Source organism: Oncorhynchus clarkii, chromosome 4 (genome assembly GCF_045791955.1).
Source record: "Oncorhynchus clarkii lewisi isolate Uvic-CL-2024 chromosome 4, UVic_Ocla_1.0, whole genome shotgun sequence".
In the NCBI taxonomy this organism is placed as follows: domain Eukaryota; kingdom Metazoa; phylum Chordata; class Actinopteri; order Salmoniformes; family Salmonidae; genus Oncorhynchus; species Oncorhynchus clarkii.
Window position 1 is genome coordinate 409,991 of NC_092150.1, and position 25,161 is coordinate 435,151.

Sequence of the window (25,161 nt, forward strand, 5' to 3'; positions counted from 1 at the left end):
CACCTGCAACCCTGTACATGTGACTATTATACTCTTTAATCTGAATAATACAATAAGTACACCAACCCACTCAAGATTTTAGCAGACGCTTTCATCCAGAGCATACATTTTCGTACTGGTCCCTCATGACAATCGAACCCACACACCTGGCATTGCAAGCGCCATGCTATAATGGTTCTATACATGCATATCTAACACTTGTGAAATTGTTAAATATTATTTGTTAAATATTACTGCACTGTTGGAGCTAGAAACACAAGCATTTCGCTACAGCCACAATAACATCTACTAAACATGTGTATGCGACCAATAACATTTGATTTATAGATGGTTCTGTAGGTGGTCCTAAGGGCTGTTCTGCTGGATAGAGCGTTGGATCTGCCTCTTCATCCACTTGTCTCGCCTCTGTGTTCTCTTCCCTTTATTCTTCTTCTTCTTCGCTCCCCGGCTGGAGGCGGGGTTAGCTGGCCCTACCTTCCCCTTACTTGGTTTTGGCGTCCCTGGTTCTCCAGCCCCGCCCTTCCTTGCCTGGGAGGACAGGAGAGAGGAGAGAGTAACTGCTATGGGAGCTGCTGGGGGCAGACTAGCTGTATGAGAGGGGTGTGTTATGACAGACATGTTAGGGTGTGTTAGAGGGTGTTACCCTGAAGGCCTGTAGCAGCACAACAGAAAACTCTGAGGGTGAATAGAATGTTTCAGATTCCATCTTTCCACCATGATGATACCCTTCCTGCTGTTGAGTTCTACAGCTACTTATTAAAGCAACTTTTTGGGCGACCTGACCAAATTCACAGAAATGTCAGTAATAGTTCTGATATTCTTATTGAAAGGGAGTCTAAGAATGGGTTGATCTGTTCTATGTGCGCTATTTCAATGCACTCGTTCTTAAGTTTTGTTTTTCCGTATTTTATTTTCGGCTTTTGGTCGAAGGTCCAGGAATGACAGAAGAATTGAAACATTTACCTGGAGCTAGCTCTGCAGATAGTACTGCTGGGTAATCTAAAAAAGTCAGTCAATTTCACTCTAAGCAAAAAAATGTTTTAAATTTACAATCTGTAGAAACTACGAGAATAGAAAGGTTCAGAACTTGTGTGAAACATCACAGCAGAGTTGAAAAATATGACAAATAGAAATAAAAACTGGGAGGTGTTGAGGGTAGCTGAAGGATGGGACTACAAACAAACGATAACTATTGTAAAATATACTGTGTATACATAGTATGTATAAGCTGGAAGTAGAAGCCTAAGAGTTGTTGTCCATTAGTTTACTAAATGGTACGGTTAGGGGAAAATAATAAAGGAAATTATTCATAATATATATTTTAAGGGGATTGGAAATGCAGACAATTACAGTGATGGAAGCCACAATCTATATGCAATGTTAAAGTTGATCCACCCCCTACATTTTTTTGAACAAACATTCTCTACACTATACTTGCTTGCTGTCACAAACTGAAAGTAGGCGAACTATTCAAATTTTAGCAACCAGGAAACATATATATTTTCCCCATTAATATTTCAAAAGCTAGTAACAAAAGTAAAAGTATAGTATTCAGAGCCCTTGACTTTTTCCACATTTTGTTACGTTACAGCCTTATTCTACAATGGATTAAATTGTCCCCCCCCCCACAATCTACACACAATACCCTCTAATGACATCACAATACCCCCTAATGACATCACAATACCCCCTAATGACATCACAATACCCCCTAATGACAAAGCAAAAACAGGTATTTAGAAATGTTTGCAAATGTATTAAAAAAAAATTAAAAAATGTAATATTACATTTACATAAGTATTCAGACTCTTTACTCAGTACTTTGTTGAAGCACCTTTGGCAGCGATTACAGCCTTGAGTCTTGGGTATTTGTATTTATTATGGATCCTCATCAAGCCAGCAGCTTCTCTTCCCGCAAAATGAAGGCAGTTATACCATTTAAAAAACATTAAAATACATTCACAGATGTCACAACACACGGTGTGCCCTCAGGCCCCTACTCCACCACATACAGTGCCTTGCGAAAGTATTCGGCCCCCTTGAACTTTGCGACCTTTTGCCACATTTCAGGCTTCAAACATAGATATAAAACTGTATTTTTTTGTGAAGAATCAACAACAAGTGGGACACAATCATGAAGTGGAACGACATTTATTGGATATTTCAAACTTTTTTAACAAATCAAAAACTGAAAAATTGGGCGTGCAAAATTATTCAGCCCCTTTACTTTCAGTGCAGCAAACTCTCTCCAGAAGTTCAGTGAGGATCTCTGAATGATCCAATGTTGACCTAAATGACTAATGATGATAAATACAATCCACCTGTGTGTAATCAAGTCTCCGTATAAATGCACCTGCACTGTGATAGTCTCAGAGGTCCGTTAAAAGCGCAGAGAGCATCATGAAGAACAAGATGCCATTTAAGGTGCTCCAAAGCTTTTTACTGTCATTCTTCATATACTTTCTTTCTTTCATAGTGTAGTTTCTTATTTTCATTCAGTTTAGTCACGTGATTTCTCAATTTGCATTAATTTTGCCAATCGGTTGTGCAGACTTATTTGCCATTCATTTTGCCTCATCCCTCTCCATACAATTTTTCAAATCCTCCTCAATCCACAGGAATTTAACAGTTTTTACAGTCATTTTCTTGCATGCTTATTAGTAACTGGAATAAGCAATTACATAAATGTGTCCAGTGCAGCATCTGTTTGCTCCTCATTACACACCATGGACCAATGCATTCTTCACATCAACAACAGGAATCACCACAAAACTTCTTATATTACACTAATATATATATATATATATATATATATATATATATATATATATATATATATATATATATATATATATATACACAAATATACACTATATTTGATCCAGCCTTAAATGTTGTTTTTCAAGATATGGTTACTATATTATGATCACTACATCCGATGGATCTGTATACTGCTTTCAAGCAAATTTCTGCAGCATTAGTAAAGATGTGATCAATACATTTAATTCCTGTGCTGTTTAACTACCCTGGTAGGTTGACTGATTACAGGTGCTGGTTACAGTTTCACGTTTTTCTTGTGAGGGCAGCTTGATGAATGCCAGTCAATATTTAAAATCACCCAGAAAATATACCTCTGTTGATATCACATACATTTTCAAGCATTTCACATGTTATCCAGATACTGACTGTAAGCACTTGGTGGTCTATAGCAGCTTCCCATCAGAATGGGCTTTAGGTGAGGCAGATGAACCTGTAGCCATATTACTTCAACAGTATTTAACATTAGATCGTCTCTAAGCTTTACAGGAATGTGGTTCTGAATACAAACTGCAAGATCACATGATCAGGCACATGATTACAGCATAGCTGTAGGATCAGCAGAGATATTCAGGGCAGTTAGAGATACATACACTGTGTCTACCAACACCCCTGGTGTAATGTACATTTGCTAAAGCATTGATAACTCTGTGTTACAATGGTAGGGATCAACTGAGCTGGGCTTGAGTCATTGATAAGTCATTGTCTCAACACAGCCTTATAATGCTGTGAAAGGATCCAGGAACCAAAATGATTTGGGTGGATCCCATCCTCCTTATAAAACCTGTTATGTTTCCAAAAGGTATCGAAATTGTCAACAAAAGTTGCACCCATTGAGCTGCAATAATCAAGTAGCCAGTTGTGAAGAGATGGAATCCTGCTAAAGCGTTCAATGCCTCGATTCAGAGAGGGCACAGGGCCAGATATGATGGGTCTTTTGTTAGTGTCTAGCAGAGAGTCAATCACCTCTTTAAAATACAGTTTCAACTGTTCAGAACTGCCCTTCATAATGTCATTAAAACCCTCATGGACTATGATAGAATGGATTTCCATGTCCTGACGTAGTACATTTGGGAGCATCTTAGTAATGTAATTTACTCAAGCTCCGGGATAGGACATTGTTTTTGCACCAGGAACGGTCACGTCTTACCATGGAGCTGCCCAGAATCAGATGGCTTAAAGGACGGGGAAATCCGCCCACTCCCAGAGAACCCTTTATAGACGAGCGAGAGGCAGAATAACCTGAGTCCGTTGCTCCCTGGGCGCAGGCCTCCCACAGATGGAGAAGTCCCGCTCGATCCAGAGCAGGGACGGAAGGTTGCCGATGATGAATTCGAAATCGTAGTAGTAGGCACTGCGACCACAGACACAGGTAGCCCCAGCGACGAAGATGCAGGAAGATCAAGCTCCAGGATGGCGAAACTATTAGTTGTTTGTATCCGCTCCGGGCCTCTCGTTGGGAGTGTAGACTGCGTTGCGGGATTCCTATGTCTTTGTCTTACACGACTCATGACATGAGATCATCGTTGATTGCCTTGCTCCTCTTGCTGTACTTCATTGACTCCGCTATCAGATGGGGGACCTCCGGGCAACACAGGCCATTCTGTTAACGGCAAGGCGGAGATGCATCCAACAATGCCGTCCAGCCACCGGCGTAGAAAATGTTAACATCACCTCTGCGTTTTTTTCCCAGTTTCTTAAGTAGGCTGGCGACCTGCGTGATCAAGGAAGCCACCTCAAGCCAATAATCCTCAGCAAGCAAACAATTGCTGCATTGGAACATGGAGGGATACAGTTTGTCCCGAAACAAAGCGTAGTGCCGACAGCGCTGGAACAATTCATTTCTTTCCCCAGACAAAGATGGCTCCATTGCAAAACTCATCTGGTACCAACTTCCTTAGCTTGATGGCTAGTAGCTTAGCTTTTAAGCAGGCTTCAACCTGTCAGGCAGGATTCCGGGACAAGAAATAGCGGTGCTGTTAAAACCTAACCGCGTTGCAAAAACAAGTTCGGTATTCGTATTTAATGAAAAGTTTGTTTGAATCAAAAATAACAAACCAAGTGTTTTCCAGCATACAGGTATGACGCTAAACTTTTGACTGGTACTCAAGTCTTCTTGGGTATGACGCTACAAGCTTGGCACACCTGTATTTGGGAAGTTTCTCCCATTCTTCTCTGCAGATCTTTTTAAGGTCTGTCAGGTTGTGTTGGGAGCGTCGCTGTACAGCTATTTTCAGGTCTCTTAAGAGATGGTTGATACAAGCATTCCGCAACATTCGCAATAACATCTGCTAACCATGTGTATGTGACCAATAAAATGTTATTTGATCGGGTTCCAGTCTGTGCTCTGGTTGGGCCACTCAAGGACATTCAGAGACTTGTCCCGAAGCCACTCCTGCGTTGTCTTGGCTGTGTGATTAGGGTTTTGTCCTGTTGGAAGGGGAACCTTTGCCCCAGTCTGACATCCTGAGTGCTCTGGAGCAGGTTTTCATCAAGGATCTCTCTGTACTTTGCTCTGTTCATCTTTCCCTTGATCCTGATTAGTCTCCCAGTCCCTGCCGCTGAAAAACATCCCTACAGTATGATGATGATGCCAGGTTTCCTTCAGACGTGATGCTTGACATTCAGGCCAAAGAGTTCAACTTTGGTTTTATCAGACAAGAAAATCTTGTTTCTCATGTTCTGAGAGTCTTTAGGTGTCTTTTGGCAAACTCTAAGCGGGCCTTCATGTGCCTTTTACTGAGGAGTGGCTTCCATCTGGCCACTCTACCATAAAGGCCTGATTGGTGGAGTGCTGCAGAGATGATTTTCCTTCTGGAAGGTATTCCCATCACCACAGAACAACTCTGGAGCTCTCAGAGTGACCATCGGATTCTTGGTCACCTCTCTGACCAAGGCCCTTCTCCCCCGATTGCTCAGTTTGGCCAGGCGGCCAGCTCAAGGAAGAGTCTTGGTGGTTCCAAATGAAGGCCATTGTGTTCTTGGGGACCTTCAATGCTGCAGACTGTTGGTGCCCTTCCCAGATCTGTGCCTCAACACAATTCTGTCTCAGAGCTCTACGGACAACTCCTTCGACCCCATGGCTTGGTTTTTGCTCTTACATGCACTGTCAACTGTGGGACCTTATATAGACAGGTGCATGCCTTTCCAAATCATGTCCAATCAATTGAATTTACCACAGATGGACTCCAGGTTGTAGAAACAGAAGGACAACTAATGAAGTCACTGAAACCCTTAAAGAGTTGCAGTCGGTTTTTAGAATGGGTGGCCAGTAATAAACTGGTCCTGAACATCTCTAAAACTAAGAGCATTGTATTTGGTACAAATCATTCCTTAAGTTCTAGACCTCAGCTGAATCTAGTAATGAATGGTGTGGCTGTTGAACAAGTTGAGACTAAATCACTTGGCGTTACCTTAGATTGTAAACTGTCATAGTCAAAACATATAGAATCAATGTTTGTAAAGATGGGGAGAGGTTTGGCCGCAATAAAGAGATGCTCTGCTTTTTTGACACCACACTCCAAAAAGCAAGTTCTGCAGGCTCTAGTTTTATCTCATCTTGATTGTGGTCCGGTCGTGTGGTCCAGTGCTGCAAGGAAAGACCTAATTAAACTGCAGTTGGCCCAGAACAGAGTGGTACGTTCTACTCTCATTGTAATCAGAGGGCTGATGTAAATACTATGCTGCCAGTCTCTCTTGGCTGAGAGTTGAGGAAAGACCTAATTAAACTGCAGTTGGCCCAGAACAAAGTGGTACGTTCTACTCTCATTGTAATCAGAGGGCTGATGTAAATACTATGCTGCCAGTCTCTCTTGGATAAGAGTTGAGGAGAGACTGACTGCATCACTTCTTGTTTTTATAAGAAAAACAATGTGTTGAAAATCCCAAATTGTTCACAGTCAACTTACACACAGCTCTGACACACACACTTACCCCACCAGACATGCCACCAGGCGTCTTTTCACAGTCCCCAAATCCAGAACAAATTCAAGAAAACGTACAGTATTACATACAATGCCTTGCAAAAATATTCATCCCCCTTGGCATGTTTCCTATTTTGTGGTATTACAACTTGTAATATAAATGTATTTAATTTAAATGGACATACACAAAATAGTCAAAATTGGTGAAGTGAAATGAAAAAATAAATAATAATAATATAAAAAATTATAAAAAATAAAAAATGAAAAAGTGGTGCATATGTATTCACCCCCTTTGCTTTGAAGCCCCTAAATAATATCTAAATATCTGGTGCAACCAATTACCTTCAGAAGTCACATAATTAGTTAAATAAAGTCCACCTGTATGCTATCTAAGTGTCACATGATCTCAGTATACAGTGCCTTGCGAAAGTATTCGGCCCCCTTGAACTTTGCGACCTTTTGCCACATTTCAGGCTTCAAACATAAAGATATAAAACTGTATTTTTTTGTGAAGAATCAACAAGTGGGACACAATCATGAAGTGGAACGACATTTATTGGATATTTCAAACTGTTTTAACTGTTAATTGTAATTGCTGCAAAAGGTACAAAGTATTGACTTTGGGGGGTGAATAGTTATGCACACTCAAGTTTTTCATTTTTTTGTCTTATTTCTTGTTTGTTTCACAATAAAAAATATTTAGCATCTTCAAAGTGGTAGGCATGTTGTGTAAATCAAATGATACAATCCCCCCCAAAATCTATTTTAATTCCAGATTGTAAGGCAACAAAATAGGAAAAATACCAAGGGGTGAATACTTTCGCAAGCCACTGTATCTAGCCCTTATTGCATGGAACTTCCTTTCATCTCAAATAAACAGCGAACCTGGTTTCAAAAAACAGATAAAGCAACACCTCGCGGCACAACACCTCTCCCCTGTTTGAACTAGATAGTTTGTGTGTATGTATTGATATGAAGGCTACTTTTGCCTTTTAAAAAATGTATGTAGTTCTGTTCTTGTCTAATGATGTTCTGTATTATTTATTTATTTATTTCACCAGGTAGGCTAGTTGAGAACAAGTTCTCATTTACAACTGTGACCTGGCCAAGATAAAGCAAAGCAGTGCGACACAAACAACAACACAGAGTTACACATGGAATAAACAAACACACAGTCAATAACGCAATATAATTTTTTTTTTAAGTCTATGTACAGTGTGTGCAAAGGAGGTAAGGCAATAAATAGGCCATAGTGGCGAAATAATTACAATTTAGCAATTTAAACACTGGAGTGATAGATGTGCAGAAGATGAATGTGCAAGTAGAGATACTGGGGTGCAAAGGAGTTTTTTTTTATGTCATTCTGTATTATGTGTCATGACGTTGGCCTCTTTGGGTATAGCAAGCCCATCCCCCTCTCCCTGCCTCCCCCTTGCCTCCTTCAACTAGGCTGCTGTGGTCAGAGGTCATAAATTCCTGAGAAGACCTCATGGACACACAGTTATAGAGAGTCGTTTTTCATGGAGAACAAAGGAAATCCTTCCACCTCACAGAACTTGAGGTACGAACAAATTTCACGTTCTGGAGAAAGTATAAAAGATCGGCGAAGAATCCAGCTACGAACTGGTCCGTTTTTCAAAACTTGAGAAAGCTCATGGGAGACGGTGTGGCCACATTACCATAACGCTGTTTATATAATAGCCCCAGATATAAAGGTTTACATCTAATTGTTGTATAAGATGAATGAGTGAGTATGATACTGTTCACACAATTTTACAATGTGATTTTGGACTGTTTAATGAAGGAAAACTCAAAAAGGGAATTGGATTTGAACTAAATCAGAGGACCGCCCCTGAGCCCAGTTAGGGTCAGACATCCTGGGACAGCCCTTTTCTGCCATTCTGAATAAAACCCAACTTTGAGAAATTATCACCAGACTAAGCTTACCTCAATTACGAGATGGCTAAAGGTTGCAGACCATGTTTTTCTCCATTAGGAGGACAAAGGTTGTAGACCTGAATCTTTTAACCATACCACGTGGTTAAACTCTTAGACTATCGATAATGACAGAATAAGAACAAGTCTTTGATATTGATTACTAGTCTGCAGCTAGGAATTCGGTATAATTGAACGCGAAGAACGACAACTGCCGAAACATCCATTCTATAACAAATGAATGAATGTCACTTTGAACTATCCCCTCTAACCACAATCGAGAGAGAGAGGGAGGTAGAGAGACGGACAATTCTACCAAAGACACAAACTTTTCACCAGCGATCAAGACGACACACTGAGCGTAAATATATATATTGATTGCAATTGTTCCCGAATGAGCGAGCGTTCATGTGTAAAGGGTTAGCATTTCAATTGTTATAATCATTAACTGTAGTGACTTTAGTCGACCCCCACTCCCCCTCTTGTCTAACAAGCCACCATGCCGGTTCAGCCACTAGGGCACATTCTCCTATCATTTCATGTAACCATATTTATCATGTTTGTTTGTTTATGCATTTCTGTGAATTACTTAGTAATAAATAAATGATTTAAGACAATTGATGTATGGATGACTCATAGTGAAGACTGGGTTTGTGCAGATAACCAACAATTTACGACGTTTGGAATGAGACTAACAGTAAATAATTAATTAATTCGAAGACTAATTGATCAGATAAAATATCTGAAAAGTTATTTTAGGAACTGTTAACTTTGTAATCTGAATATTTTTCCTAGGTGCCCCGACTTCCTAGTTAATTAGTTTTTGCAACAGCTAATGGGGATCCTAATAAAATACCAAATCTCTGCAGCACTCCACCAATCAGGCCTTTATGCTAAAGTGGAAAGATGGAAGCCACTCCTTAGTAAAAGGAGCATGACAGCCCACTTGGATTTTTCCGTAAAGGTACCTAAAGACTCTCTGGTCTAATGAAACCAAGATTGAACTCTTTGGACTGAATGTCAAGTGTCACGTCTGTAGGAAACCTGACACCATGAAGCATGGTGGTGGCTGCATCATTCTGTGGGGATGTTTTTCAGTGGCAGGGATTGGGAGACTAGTCTAGTTCATCTTCCAACTGGACAATGACTCTAAGCACACAGCCAAGACAACGCAGTGGCTTCGAGGCAAGTATCAATGTCCATGAGTGGCCCAGTAAAAGCCTGGATCGGATCCAACATCTCTGGAGAGACCTGAAAACAGCTGTGCAGCGAAGCTCCCCATCCAACCTGACAAAGCTTGAGAGGATTTGCAGAGAAGAATGGGAAAACTCTGCATATAAAGGTGTGCCAAGCTAGTAGCGTCACACCCAAGAAGACTTGTAATCACTGCCAAAAGGTGCTTCAACAAAGTACTAAGTAAAGGGTCTGAACAGTACCAGTCAAAAGTTTGGACACACCTACTCATTCAAGGGGTTTCCTTTACTTTGGCAATTTTCTAATAATAGTAGTGAAGACATCAAAACTATAAAATAACACATACATCATGTGTTAAACAAATCAAAATATATATTTTAGATTCTTCAAATTAGCCATCCTTTGCCTTGATGGCAGCTTTGCACACTCTCGGCATTCACTCAACCAGCTTCACCTGGAATGCTTTTCCAACAGTCTTGAAGGAGTTTCCACATATGCTGAGCACTTGTTGGCTGTTTTTCCTTCATCCTGCGGTTCAAACAAACACTCTCATCCCAAACAATCTCAATTGGGTTTAGGTCGGGTGATTGTGGAGGCCAGGTCATCTGATGCAGCACTCAATCACTCTCCTTCTTGGTCAAATAGCCCTTACACAGCCTGGAGGTGTGTTGGGTTATTTTCCTGTTGAAAAACAAATGATGACCCCACTAAACCCAAAACAGATGAGATGGTATTGTTGCAGAATGCTGTGGTAGCCATGCTGGTTAAGTGTGCCTTGACTTCTAAATAAATCACTGACAGTGTCACCAGCAAAGCACCCCCACACCTTTTCCATGCTCACAGTGGGAACCACACATGCAGAGATCATCCGCTCACCTACTCTGCGTCTCACAAAGAGACAGCGGTTGGAACCAAAAATCTGACATTTGGATTCATCAGACCAATGGATTGTTTTCTACCGGTCTAATGTTTCTTGGCCCAAGCAAGTCTCTTCTTATTATTGGTGTCCTTTACTGCAAAGTGGTTTCTTTGCAGTAACTCATGCAGTCTCCTCTGAACAGTTGATGTTGAGATGTGTTTGTTACTTGAACTCTGAAGCATTTATTTGGGCTGCAATTTCTGAGGCTGGCAACTGTAATGAACTTATCCTCTGCAGCAGAGGTAACTCTGGGTCTTCCTTTCCTGTGGCAGTCCTCATGAGAGACAGTTTTATCATAGCACTTGATGGTTTTTGCAACTGCACTCAAAGTTCTTAAAGTAATGATGGACTGTCGTTTCCCTTTGCTTATTTGAGCTGTTCTTGCCATAATATGGACTTGGTCTTTAATAGTGCCATCTTCTGTACAACACCTGATTGGCTCAAACAAATGAAGGAAAGAAATTCCACAAATGAACTTTTAACAAGGCACACCTGTTAATTGAAATGCATTCCAGGTGACTAACTCATAAAGCTGGTTGAGAGAATGCCAAGAATGTGCAAAGGGTGACTACTTTGAAGAATCAAAAATCTAAAATATATTTGATTTGTTTAACTTTTTGGGATAGGGGGCAGCATTTTCATTTTTGGATGAATAGCGTGCCCAGAGTGAACTGCCTCCTACTCTGTCCCAGATGCTAATATATGCATATTATTATTCGTACTGGATAAAAAACACTCTGAAGTTTCTAAAACTGTTTGAATGATGTCTGGGTATAACAGAACTCATATGAGTAATGTTGACTACTCAATATGGCGGGTATCTTTTTGGCTGCTTTGTTGTCTAAAGGCTGTACTCAGATTATTGCATGGCAACGCTCTGACACAGCGGTTGCATTAAGGAGAAGTTTATCTAAAGTTCCATGTATAATAGTCGTATCTTTATCAATGTTTATTATGAGTATTTCTGTAAATTGATGTGGCTCTCTGCAATATCACTGCATGTTTTAGAACTACTGAACGTAACGCGCCAATGTAAACTCAGATTTGTTGAAAAAAATATGAACTTTATCAAACATTATTATTGTGTAACATGAAGTGTCATCTGATGAAGATTTCAGTGTCATCTGATTTTATCTCTATTTCTGCTTTTTGTGACTCCTCTCTTTGGCTGGAAAAAATAGCTGTGTTTTTCTGTGGCTTGGTGGTTTGTGGTGCTTTCACTGTAAATTCTTTTTGAAATCAGACACTGTGGCTAGATTAACGAGAATTGTATCTTTAAAATGGTGTAAAATACTTGTATGCTTGAGGTATTGTAATTATGAGATTTTTGTTGTTTTGAATTTGGCGCACAGCACTTTCACTGGCTGTTGCGGGACGGAACCCCAGTCCTAGACAGGTTAACCTCACTAGGGGACGTGGGACGGTAGCGTCCCACCTGGCCAACATCCAGTGAAATTGCAGAGTGCCAAATTCAAAAACAGAAGTACTTATTATAAAAATTCATAAAACATACAAGTGTTATACATCGGTTTAAAGATTAACTTGTTGTTAATCCAACCATGGTGTCAGATTTCAAAAAGGCTTTACAGCAAAAGCATACCATGCGATTATCTGAGAACAGCGCCCAGCAGACAAATCATTACAAACAGTTACCAGCCAAGTAGACAAGTACACAAGTCAGAAATAGCAATAAAATGAATCACTTACCTTTGATGATCTTCATATGGTTGCACTCACAAGACTCCCATTTACTCAATAAATGTTTGTTTTGTTTGATAAAGTCCCTCTTTATATAAAAAAAAACACGTTATGTTCACTAATCCACAGGCTCAAACACAGTCACAACAGGCAGACGAAAAATCCAAATAGTATCCGTAAAGTTCGTAGAAACATGTCAAATGATGTTTATAATCAATCCTCAGGTTGTTTTTAGCCTAAATAATCGATAATATTTCAACCGGACAATAACATCGTCAATATAAAAGGTAAACAAGAAAGGCACTCTCTCGGTCGCACGCATGAAAAATCTCTGGGACACTGTAGGGTCCACTCATTGAGTGGTCTTACTCTCTCATTTTTCAGAATAAAAACAGTCTAAAGACTGTTGACATCTAATGGAGGCCATAGGAAGTGCAATTTGAGTCCTAAGTCAATGGATACTGTAATGGCATTCAATAGAAAACTACAAACATAAAAAAATCCCACTTCTTGGATGGATTTTTATCAGGTTTTCACCTGCCAAATCAGTTCTGTTATACTCACAGACATTAAAGTTTACAAAACTGTTCAAATATTGTTGTCTATCCAAATCTACCAATTATATGCATATCCTAGCTTCTGGGCCTGAGTAGCAGGCAGTTTACTTTGGGCACCCTTTTCATACAGAGGTGAAAATGGTGCCCCCTACCCTAGTGAAGTTAACACTTTTTTGGTTACTTCATAGTTTTGATGTCTTTGCTATTATTCGACAATGTAGAAAACAGTAAAAATAAAGGAAAAACCCTGGAATGAGTAGGTGTGTCAACTTTTGACTGGTGCTGTATGCAAATGTGATCGTTTTTTATTTGTAATACATTATACATTTTTTATTTGCAACAATTTCAAAAAATCTGTTTTTGCTTTGTCATTATGGGGTATTGTGTGTAGTTGGATTAAATAGTTTTTTCCCTCATCAATCTTAGACTAAGGCTGTAGCGTAACAAAATGTGAAACGAGTCAAGGGGTCTGAATACTTTCCGAATGCACTGTGTTGCCATTTTGACGATTCTATTTGTATACTGATTCGTTACTGTGATTTTATTGCAATTTGATGTTCCAAACATATTGCTCATTCCTCCTCTCCCCTGTAACTATTCCCCAGGTCATTGCTCTAAATGAGACTGTGTTCTCAGTCAACTCACCTGGTGAAATAAGGGTTCAATAAAATAAAATAAAAATATGTCTGTTGAAGAGAGACAGAGCATATTGATCAGTCATGGAAATAAGTGCCAAAAACATGTTGGCTCACTATTTAAAAAGAAGCTGGAGAACAAGCTATAGGGTTAGGGTTTGGGTTGGGGTTAGGGTTAAGCTATAGGATGACATGTTTTTTTAATTTGTATTAATTGATACTTGGTATTGGTATAATATTGCGATATGTAACATTTTTTCCCCCTCTCACATCTGTTGTACCTTCTGTCTATGCTGCAGGTCTGGTTGGGGGTTAAGATTAGGGGTTAAGGTTACCTCGTGTTGCTTGCAAGTCTGTTTAGGGGTTAAGATTACCTTGTGTTGCTGCAGGTCTGGTTAGGGGTTGAGGTTACATTGTGTTGCTGCAGGTCTGGTTAGGGGTTAAGATTAGGGGTTAAGGTTACCTTGTGTTGCTGCAGGTCTGTTTAGGGGTCAAGATTACCTTGTGTTGCTGCAGGTCTGGTTAGGGGTTAAGATTAGGGGTTAAGGTTACCTTGTGTTGCTGCAGGTCTGGTTAGGGGTTAAGATTAGGGGTTAAGGTTACATTGTATTGCTGCAGGTCTGGTTAGGGGTTAAGATTAAGGGTTAAGGTTACCTTGTGTTGCTGCAGGTCTGGTTAGGGGTTAAGATTACCTTGTGTTGCTGCAGGTCTGGTTAGGGGTTAAGATTAAGGGTTAAGGTTACCTTGTGTTGCTGCAGGTCTGGTTAGGGGTTAAGATTACCTTGTGTTGCTGCAGGTCTGGTTAGGGGTTAAGATTAAGGGTTAAGGTTACCTTGTGTTGCTGCAGGTCTGGTTAGTGGTTAAGATTACCTTGTGTTGCTGCAGGTCTGGTTAGGGGTTAAGATTAGGGGTTAAGGTTACCTTGTGTTGTTGCAGGTCTGGAGGGGGGAAGGTACAGGGTGGCCGGCTGTGTTTCTGGTGGAAGGGTAGGACCAGCGTGGGGTCTAGCGGTACCCAGGGTACAGGGCCGAGGGCAGAGGGAGGGGGCACGCTGCTATGGGTCTGGTGCAGGTTATAGGCCTCTCGGACAATCCTCCGCCCCTCCGCCGCCTTGAAGATGGTTACGAAGGGCTCCCCTGCCTTATGACCAATCAGATAGTGACCCTCAGATAACCTATTAGACACACAGATCAGATAGTGGCCCTCAGATAACCTAAAGACACAATTGTGTGAGGGGTAAGAATGGGAGGATTTCTCCATTCCCTTTTCAGGCCGTTGTATTGGGCAGTTGAATGGTGAGAAATGCCTCAGTCCCTAAAGCAAAAACTTTACAGTACAGGGCATCAATAAGCTGCTCCCAAACATTTTTAACAGCACCAGGAAAGTGAGGCCATGATAGTTCATGTGGGATTCAAAGACATTATGAAGGGCAGCTCGGAACAGCTGAAGATGTATTTTAAAGAACTGATTGGGTCTCTGCTTGACACCCACAAATGCCCCATAATATCGGTCCCTCTGCCCTCCCTAAATCGTGGTATTGAACGGTTCAGCAGACTTTCAGCCCTCCATAACTGACTACCAGACTATTACAGCTCTGTGGGTGTGACATTTATTGACAATTCTGACACCTTCTGGGATCTGGGATCCAAACAAATCACTTGGGTTCCTGGATCCTTTCACAGCATTATAGTTCTGCGTTACGACAATGACTTATCAATGACCCAAGCACAGCTCAGTTAATCCCTACCATTGTGTTGCTGAGTTGTCATAATGCTTCAGCAAATGTACAGTGCCTTGCGAAAGTATTCGGCCCCCTTGAACTTTGCGACCTTTTGACACATTTCAGGCTTCAAACATAAAGATATAAAACTGTATTTTTTTGTGAAGAATCAACCATAAGTGGGATACAATCATGAAGTGGAACGACATTTATTGGATATTTCAAACTTTTTTAACAAATCAAAAACTGAAAAATTGGGTGTGCAAAATTATTCAGCCCCTTTACTTTCAGTGCAGCAAACTCTCTCCAGAAGTTCAGTGAGGATCTCTGAATGATCCAATGTTGACCTAAATGACTAATGATGATAAATACAATCCACATGTGTGTAATCAAGTCTCCGTATAAATGCACCTGCACTGTGATAGTCTCAGAGGTCCGTTAAAAGCGCAGAGAGCATCATGAAGAACAAGGAACACACCAGGCAGGTCCGAGATACTGTTGTGAAGAAGTTTAAAGCCGGATTTGGATACAAAAAGATTTCCCAAGCTTTAAACATCCCAAGGAGCACTGTGCAAGCGATAATATTGAAATGGAAGGAGTATCAGACCACTGCAAATCTACCAAGACCTGGCCGTCCCTCTAAACTTTCAGCTCATACAAGGAGAAGACTGATCAGAGATGCAGCCAAGAGGCCCATGATCACTCTGGATGAACTGCAGAGATCTACAGATGAGGTGGGAGACTCTGTCCATAGGACAACAATCAGTCGTATATTGCACAAATCTGGCCTTTATGGAAGAGTGGCAAGAAGAAAGCCATTTCTTAAAAATATCCATAAAAAATGTTGTTTAAAGTTTGCCACAAGCCACCTGGGAGACACACCAAACATGTGGAAGAAGGTGCTCTGGTCAGATGAAACCAAAATTGAACTTTTTGGCAACAATGCAAAACGTTATGTTTGGCGTAAAAGCAACACAGCTGAACACACCATCCCCACTGTCAAACATGGTGGTGGCAGCATCATGGTTTGGGCCTGCTTTTCTTCAGCAGGGACAGGGAAGATGGTTAAAATTGATGGGAAGATGGATGGAGCCAAATACAGGACCATTCTGGAAGAAAACCTGATGGAGTCTGCAAAAGACCTGAGACTGGGACGGAGATTTGTCTTCCAACAAGACAATGATCCAAAACATAAAGCAAAATCTACAATGGAATGGTTCAAAAATAAACATATCCAGGTGTTAGAATGGCCAAGTCAAAGTCCAGACCTGAATCCAATCGAGAATCTGTGGAAAGAACTGAAAACTGCTGTTCACAAATGCTCTCCATCCAACCTCACTGAGCTCGAGCTGTTTTGCAAGGAGGAATGGGAAAAAATGTCAGTCTCTCAATGTGCAAAACTGATAGAGACATACCCCAAGCGACTTACAGCTGTAATCGCAGCAAAAGGTGGCGCTACAAAGTATTAACTTCAGGGGGCTGAATAATTTTGCACGCCCAATTTTTAAGTTTTTGATTTGTTAAAAAAGTTTGAAATATCCAATAAATGTCGTTCCACTTCATGATTGTGTCCCACTTGTTGTTGATTCTTCACAAAAAAATACAGTTTTATATCTTTATGTTTGAAGCCTGAAATGTGGCAAAAGGTCGCAAAGTTCAAGGGGGCCGAATACTTTCGCAAGGCACTGTACATTATCCCAGGGGCATTGGAAGATACAATGTAAGTAACCTAATTTATGTCCATCTGAATGCCACTGCTGATCCCATAGCTATTGTACGCAGTAATCAACCTCTTCACCCTCATCATTCAGTTAGGCCTCATTTAAATTATATTGTGAGGTACATTTTTACTCCTGAACTTATTTAGACTTGCCATAACAAAAGGGTTGAATACTTATTGACTTAAGACAGTTCAGCTTTATTTTGATTTTTTTATTAATTGTAAAAATAAAAATAAATTTAAAAATCTAATTCCACTTTGACATTATGGGGTATTACTGTGTGTTGGCCAGGAAAACACAATCCCAATTCAACCCATTTTAAATTCAGGCTATAGCACAACATTTGGGGGGAAAAGTCAAGGGGTGTGAAGACTTGAGGCACTGTTTCATGATATTAATTGAATATTGAAATAATTTCAAATGCCCATCCCTAAAACTACACTAGGTGATGAGGCAGTAAGCGAAAGATCGCTGGTTCCAATACCCGCGACGCCAAGGTGAATAATCTGTTGATGTGCCCTTGAACAAGTCACTGAACCCTAATTTGCTCCAGGGACACCGTACTACTATGGCTGACCCTGTAAAACCATATATTTCACTGCATCTATCCGGTGTGTGACAAAATAAAATGAATGTTACACAATAAATACACTACAACAAATACACCACTTTTACATCTTTAGCAAGTCAACTCACCAGTAAGAGGAAGTCAACTCACCAGTAAGAGGAAGTCAACTCACCCAGTGATCTTCTTCAGCAGATGATGCAGTATGTTGAGGGACTTGGCTGGTCTGCAGGGTAGAGACAGAGGAGAGTGGAGACAGAGGAGAGAAGACAGAGGAGAGAGAAGACCGAGGAGAGAGAAGACCGAGGAGAGAGAAGAGTAGAGTAGAGAGAGATGAGTAGAGAGAGATGAGTAGATAGGCGAGAGTAGAGGAGGAAGATTAGAGAGAGTAGAGTAGAGAGGACAGGAGAGAGAGGAGAGACAGAAGATTAGAGAGAGTGGAGAGTAGAGTAGAGAGGACAGGAGAGAGAGAGAGAGGAGAGACAGAAGATTAGAGAGAGTGGAGAGTAGAGTAGAGAGGACAGGAGAGAGAGAGAGGAGAGAGACAAGATTAGAGAGAGAGAAAAGAGGAGACAGGAGAGTAGAGTTGAAGAGGAAACCAGAGTAGAGTAGGAGAGGAGAGTAGAGACAGGAGACAGAAGAGAGTAGAGAGGAGAAAGAGAGAGTAGAGGACAATAGAGGATAAGAGAGAGAGCAGAGTAGAGAGAATAGATCAACATCAGGTTGGACTGAGGACGATAGACATGAGATAATTCATTCTAACATACATCACTGAGGACAGCTAGTGATGATTAGATGCATTTCTGTAGTATGGCTCTCCTGTCCTTAAGGACACTCACTTGAAGTCACAGGAAGCGTTGGGTTTCCAGTTTTCTGGCAGCTTCCTGAGCAGAGCTACCTTTGAAGTGTGGGCGCTGATATGACCTAGAGAGAGAGAGGGAGAAGAGACCCCTCAGCAAGCTGGTTCTGGGGCTCTGTTCACAAACAGACCCCACAGAGCCCCAGGACAGCAACACAATTAGACCCAAGCAAATCATGAGGAAACAAAGAAATAATTACTTGACACATTGGAAATAATTAACAAAAAAACAGAGAAAACTAGAATGCTATTTGGCCCTAAACAGAGAGTACACAGTGGCAGAATACCTGACCACTATGACTGACCTAAACTTAAGGAAAGCTGTGACTATGTACAGACTCAGTGAGCATAGCCTTGCTATTGAGAAAGGCCGCAGTAGGCGGACCTGGCTCTCGAGAAGTCAGGCTCCGTGCACACTGCCCACAAAATTAGGTGGAAACTGAGCTGCACTTCCTAACCTCCTGCCAAATGTATGACCATATTAGATACACATATTACCTTCCTATTAAACAGATCCAAAAATAATTAGAAAAAATCTATTTTGATAAATTCCCATATCTACTGGGTGAATTACCACAGTGTGCCATCACAGCAGCAAGATTTGTGACCTTTTGCCAGAAGAAAAGGGCAACCAGTGAAGAACAAACACAATTATACATACCAGCCATATATATATATATACACATATATAAATAAATAAATAAATAATTATATATATATATATATATATAAATATTTTTTTATTTATTTATATATATATATATATATATATATATATAAATAATTATTTATTTATATATATATATATATATATATATATATATATATATATATATATATATAAATAATTATTTATTTATATATATATATATATATATATATATATATATATATATATATATATATATATATATATCCTCTTGTACTTTAACTATTTGCACATTGTTACAACACATATACATATATATATATATATATATATATATACACACACACACACACAGTGGGGCAAAGAAGTATTTAGTCAGCCACCAATTGTGCAAGTTCTCCCACTTAAAAAGATGAGAGGCCTGTAATTTTCATCATAGGTACACTTCAACTATGACAGACAAAATGAGAAAAAAAATCCAGAAAATCACATTGTAGGATTTTTAATGAATTTATTTGCAATTTATGGTGGAACATAAGTATTTGGTCAATAACAAAAGTTTATCTCAATACTTTCATTGCCAACAAAGGGTATATAACAGAGGTCAAACGTCTTCTGTAAGTCTTCACAAGGTTTTCACACACTGTTGCTGGTATTTTGGCCTATTCCTCCATGCAGATCTCCTCTAGAGCAGTGATGTTCTGGGGCTGTTGCTGGGCAACACGGACTTTCAACTCCCTCCAAAGATTTTCTATGGGGTTGAGATCTGGAGACTGGCTAGGCCACTCCAGGACCTTGAAATACTTCTTACGAAGCCACTCCTTCGTTGCCCGGGCGGTGTGTTTGGGATCATTGTCATGCTGAAAGACCCAGCCACGTTTCATCTTCAATGCCCTTGCTGATGGAAGCAAGTTTTCACTCAAAATCTCACGATACATGGCCCCATTCATCCTTTCCTTTACACGGATCAGTCGTCCTGGTCCCTTTGCAGAAAAACAGCCCCAAAGCATGATGTTTCCACCCCCATACTTCACAGTAGGTATGGTGTTCTTTGGATGCAACTCAGCATTCTTTGTCCTCCAAACAGGACGAGTTGAGTTTTTACCAAAAGGTTCTATTTTGGTTTGATCTGACCATATGACATTCTCCCAATCTTCTTCTGGATCATCCAAATGCTCTCTAGCAAACTTCAGACGGGCCTGGACATGTACTGGCTTAAGCAGGGGGACACGTCTGGCACTGCAGGATTTGAGTCCCTGGCGGCGTAGTGTGTTACTGATGGTAGGCTTTGTTACTTTGGTCCCAGCTCTCTGCAGGTCATTCACTAGGTCCCCCAGTGTGGTTCTGGGATTTTTCTTACCGTTCTTGTGATCATTTTGACCCCACGGGGTGAGATCTTGCGTGGAGTCCCAGATCGAGGGAGATTATCAGTGGTCTTGTATGTCTTCCATTTCCTAATAATTGCTCCCACAGTTGATTTCTTCAAACCAAGCTGCTTACCTATTGCAGATTCAGTCTTCCCAGCCTGGTGCAGGTCTACAATTTTGTTTCTGGTGTCCTTTGACAGCTCTTTGGTCTTGGCCATAGTGGAGTTTGGAGTGTGACTGTTTGAGGTTGTGGACATGTGTCTTTTATACTGATAACAAGTTCAAACAGGTGCCATTAATACAGGTAATGAGTGGAGGACAGAGCAGCCTCTTAAAGAAGAAGGTACAGGTCTGTGAGAGCCAGAAATCTTGCTTGTTTGTAGGTGACCAAATACTTATTTTCCACCATAATTTGCAAATAAATTCATTAAAAATCCTACAATGTGATTTTCTGGATTTTTTTTCTCATTTTGTCTGTCATAGTTGAAGTGTACCTGACTAATTAGTGTCTGACTAAATATTTTTTTGCCCCACTGTATAGGGGACAGTGTAGTAGTATCTTACCTATATATAGGGGACAGCGCTGGAGAGTAGTAGTATCTTACCTATATATAGGGGACAGCGCTGGAGAGTAGTAGTATCTTACCTATATAGGGGACAGTGCTCTAGTGCAGTAGTATCTTACCTATATATAGGGGACAGTACTCCAGTGTAGCAGTCTCTTACCTATATATAAGGGACCGTGTAGTAGTATCTTACCTATATATAGGGGACAGCGCTGGAGTGTAGTAGTATCTTACCTATATATAAGGGACAGTGTAGTAGTATCTTGCCTATATATAGGGGACAGTGTAGTAGTAGTTTACCTATAGATAGGGGACAGTGTAGTAGTATCTTACCTATAGATAGGGGACAGTGTAGTAGTATCTTACCTATAGATAGGGGACAGTGTAGTAGTATCTTACCTATAGATAGGGGACAGCGCTGGAGTGTAGTGTCTTACACTCTTAGTATCTAACAGTGTAGTATCTAATCTATATATAGGGGACAGTGTAGTAGTATCTTACCTATATAGGGGACAGTGCTCTAGTGTAGTAGTATCTTACCTATATAGGGGACAGTGTAGTAGTATCTTACCTATATAAGGGACAATGCTCTAGTGTAGTAGTATCTTACCTATATAGGGGACAGTGTAGTAGTATCTTACCTATATAGGGGACAGTGCTGGAGTATACTAGTATATTACCTATATAGGGGACAGTGCTGGAGTGTAGTAGTGTCTCGGCCCACAGCCGGCAGGCCTCAGTCTTAGTTAGACTCTCCACTCCATAAGAAAGCTGGTACTCCATCTTGGATAGGACATAGACAGGGACCACCTGCAGGACACACACGCAGGTTTACTAAGGGTTTACTCAACACAGTGAACAGCATATACCAGATGTGTGGTACATGTTTACAAAGGAGTATATTAAAAACAAAAAACTGTTTTGGTTGAAATATTATTTTTTGTCTGAAGCCCGAAAAACACATGAAATTCAAAAGATAATTTGACCTACGCACTAACTAGGCTTTTCAGCAGCTCAACTACTGTCCCTTTATTGATCTACTGTACTGCAACAACAGATGTACTCACACAACAGACTATATTGGGTTCAGACAGGACCTATAGGTTACCATGCTTCCTCTCTACAGGACCTACAGGTTACCATGCTTCCTCTCTATATTCAGATATTAACAGACTATATTGGGTTCAGACAGGACCTATAGGTTACCATGCTTCCTCTCTACAGGACCTATAGGTTACCATGCTTCCTCTCTACAGGGCCTATAGGTTACCTTGCTTCCTCTCTACAGGGCCTATAGGTTACCATGCTTCCTCTCTACAGGGCCTATAGGTTACCTTGCTTCCTCTCTACAGGACCTATAGGTTACCATGATTCCTCTCTAAAGGGCCTATAAGTTACCATGCTTCCTCTCTACAGGACCTATAGGTTACCATGATTCCTCTCTACAGGACCTATAGGTTACATTGATTCCTCTCTACAGGGCCTATAAGTTACCATGCTTCCTCTCTACAGGACCTATAGGTTACCATGCTTCCGCTCTACAGGACCTATAGGTTACCATGATTCCTCTCTATATTCAGATATTAACAAACTATATTGGGTTCAGACAGGACCTATAGGTTACCATGCTTCCTCTCTACAGGACCTATAGGTTACCATGCTTCCTCTCTACAGGACCTATAGGTTACCATGCTAGTTCTGGTCTTCACTGATCTCCACCAGCTCCATCTGTGGTGTAGTTCTGGTCTTCACTGATCTCCGTCAGCTCCATCTGTTGTGTAGTTCTGGTCTTCACTGATCTCTGTCAGCTCCATCTGTGGAGTAGTTCTGGTCTTCACTGATCTCCATCAGCTCCATCTGTGGTGTAGTTCTGGTCTTCACTGATCTCCATCATCTCCATCTGTGGTGTAGTTCTGGTCTTCACTGATCTCCATTAGTTCCATCTGTGGTGTAGTTCTGGTCTTCACTGATCTCTCTCTCCATCAGCTCCATCTGTGGTGTAGTTCTGGTCTTCACTGATCTGTCAGCTCCATCTGTGGAGTAATTCTGGTCTTCACTGATCTCCATCAGCTCCATCTGTGGTGTAGTTCTGGTCTTCACTGATCTCCATCAGCTCCAACTGTGGTGTAGTTCTGGTCTTCACTGATCTCCATCAGCTCCAACTGTGGTGTAGTTCTGGTCTTCACTGATCTATGTCAGCTCTATCTGTGGTGTAGTTCTGGTCTTCACTGATCTCCGTCAGCTCCATCTACGGTGTAGTTCTGGTCTTCACTGATCACTGTCAGCTCCATCTGCGGTGTAGTTCTGGTCTTCACTGATCTCCATCAGCTCCATCTGTGGTGTAGTTCTGGTCTTCACTGATCTTCATCAGCTCCATCTGTGGTGTAGTTCTGGTCTTCACTGATCTCCATCAGCTCCAGCTGTGGAGTAGTTCTGGTCTTCACGGATCTCCACCAGCTCCATCTGTGGTGTAGTTCTGGTCTTCACTGATCTCTCTCTCCATCAGCTCCATCTGTGGTGTAGTTCTGGTCTTCACTGATCTCTCTCTCTGTCAGCTCCATCTGTGGAGTAGTTCTGGTCTTCACTGATCTCTCTCTCTGTCAGCTCCATCTGTGGAGTAGTTCTGGTCTTCACTGATCTCCATCAGCTCCATCTGTGGTGTAGTTCTGGTCTTCACTGATCTCCATCAACTCCATCTGTGGTGTAGATCTGGTCTATAGCCATATAGGGGCAGGACTCGGTTGTATCCTGATGGTCGTTGATGTCCTGTCACCACACCTGACCTCCTACTTAAGGTTGTCTCATCGTTGAACAGGCCTACCACCGTTGTGTCGTCAGAAAACTTAGGGAGTACAGGAGGAGGGGACAAAGCACGCACCCCTGAGGGACTCCAGTGTTGAGGATCAGCGTGGCAGATGTGTTGCTGCCTACCCTTACCACCTGGGGGTGGCCTGTCAGGAAGTCCATGATCCAGTTGCAGAGGGAGGGGTTTAGTCCCAGGGTCCTTAGCTTAGTGATGAGCTTTGAGGGCACTATAGTGTTGAACGCTGAGCTGTAGTCAATGAATAACATTCACACATATCTGTTCCTTTTGTCCAGGTAGGAAAGGGCAGTGTGGAGTGCGATTGAGATTGTGTCATCTGTTGATTTGTTGGGACGGTATGTGAATTGGAGTGGGTCTCGGGTTTCTGGGATGATGGTGTTGTAATGTGAGTAATGACCAGCCTTTCAAAGCACTTCATGGCTACCGACGTGAGTGCTGCGGGGCGGTAGTCATTTAGGCAGGTTACCTTAGAGTACACGTCCTGGTAATACACCTGGCCCTGCAGCCTTGTGAATGTTGACCTGTTTAAAGGTCTTACTCACATCGGCTACAGAGAGCATTATCACACAGTCGTCCGTAACAGCTGGTGCTCTAATGCATGCTTCCTTGTTGCTTTCCTCGAAACGAGCTTTCCCGAAACGGGATTTCTTATAGGCGTCCGGATTAGCTCCTTGAAAGCGGCAGCTCTAGCCTTTAGCTCAGTGTGAATGTTGCCTGTAATCCATGGCTTCTGGTTGGGGTATGTACGTATGGTCACCGTGGGGACGACGTCATCGATGCACTTATTGATGAAGCCAATGTCTGTGGTGGTGTACTCCTCAATGCCATCGGAGGAATCCCGGAACATATTCCAGTCTGTACTAGCAAAACAGTCCTGTAGCGTAGCATCCACGTCATCTGACCACTTCCATACTGAGCGAGTCGCTGGTACTTCCTGCTGTAGTTCTAGCTTGTAAGCAGGAATCAGGATGATAGAATTATGGAGGGTGAGGGAGAGCTTTGTACACATCTCTGTGTGTGGAGTAAAGGTGGTCTAGAGTTTTTCCCCCCTCTGATTGAACATGTGACATGCTGGTAGAAATGAGGTAAAACAGACTACAGTTTTCCTGCATTAAAGCCCCCGGCCACTAGGAGCGCTGCTTCTGGATGAGCATGTTCTTGTTAGCTTACGGCCTTTGCACTCAACGAGCTGTATGTCTTAGTACAAATATT

At 41.3% G+C, this 25,161-nt stretch overlaps 1 protein-coding gene across 1 annotated transcript in view; it reads right to left on the reverse strand.

The window, feature by feature from the left end:
• The window catches only part of LOC139406269 (interactor of little elongator complex ELL subunit 2), a 44,081-nt gene continuing 18,920 nt past the window's right edge, over window positions 1-25,161 (reverse strand). Inside the window, 5 exon segments of the mRNA XM_071148721.1 lie at window positions 1-528; window positions 14,600-14,852; window positions 17,860-17,910; window positions 18,524-18,608; window positions 21,806-21,935. Of these exon segments, the coding sequence (XP_071004822.1) occupies window positions 346-528; window positions 14,600-14,852; window positions 17,860-17,910; window positions 18,524-18,608; window positions 21,806-21,935 (702 nt within the window). The 3' untranslated portion in view covers window positions 1-345.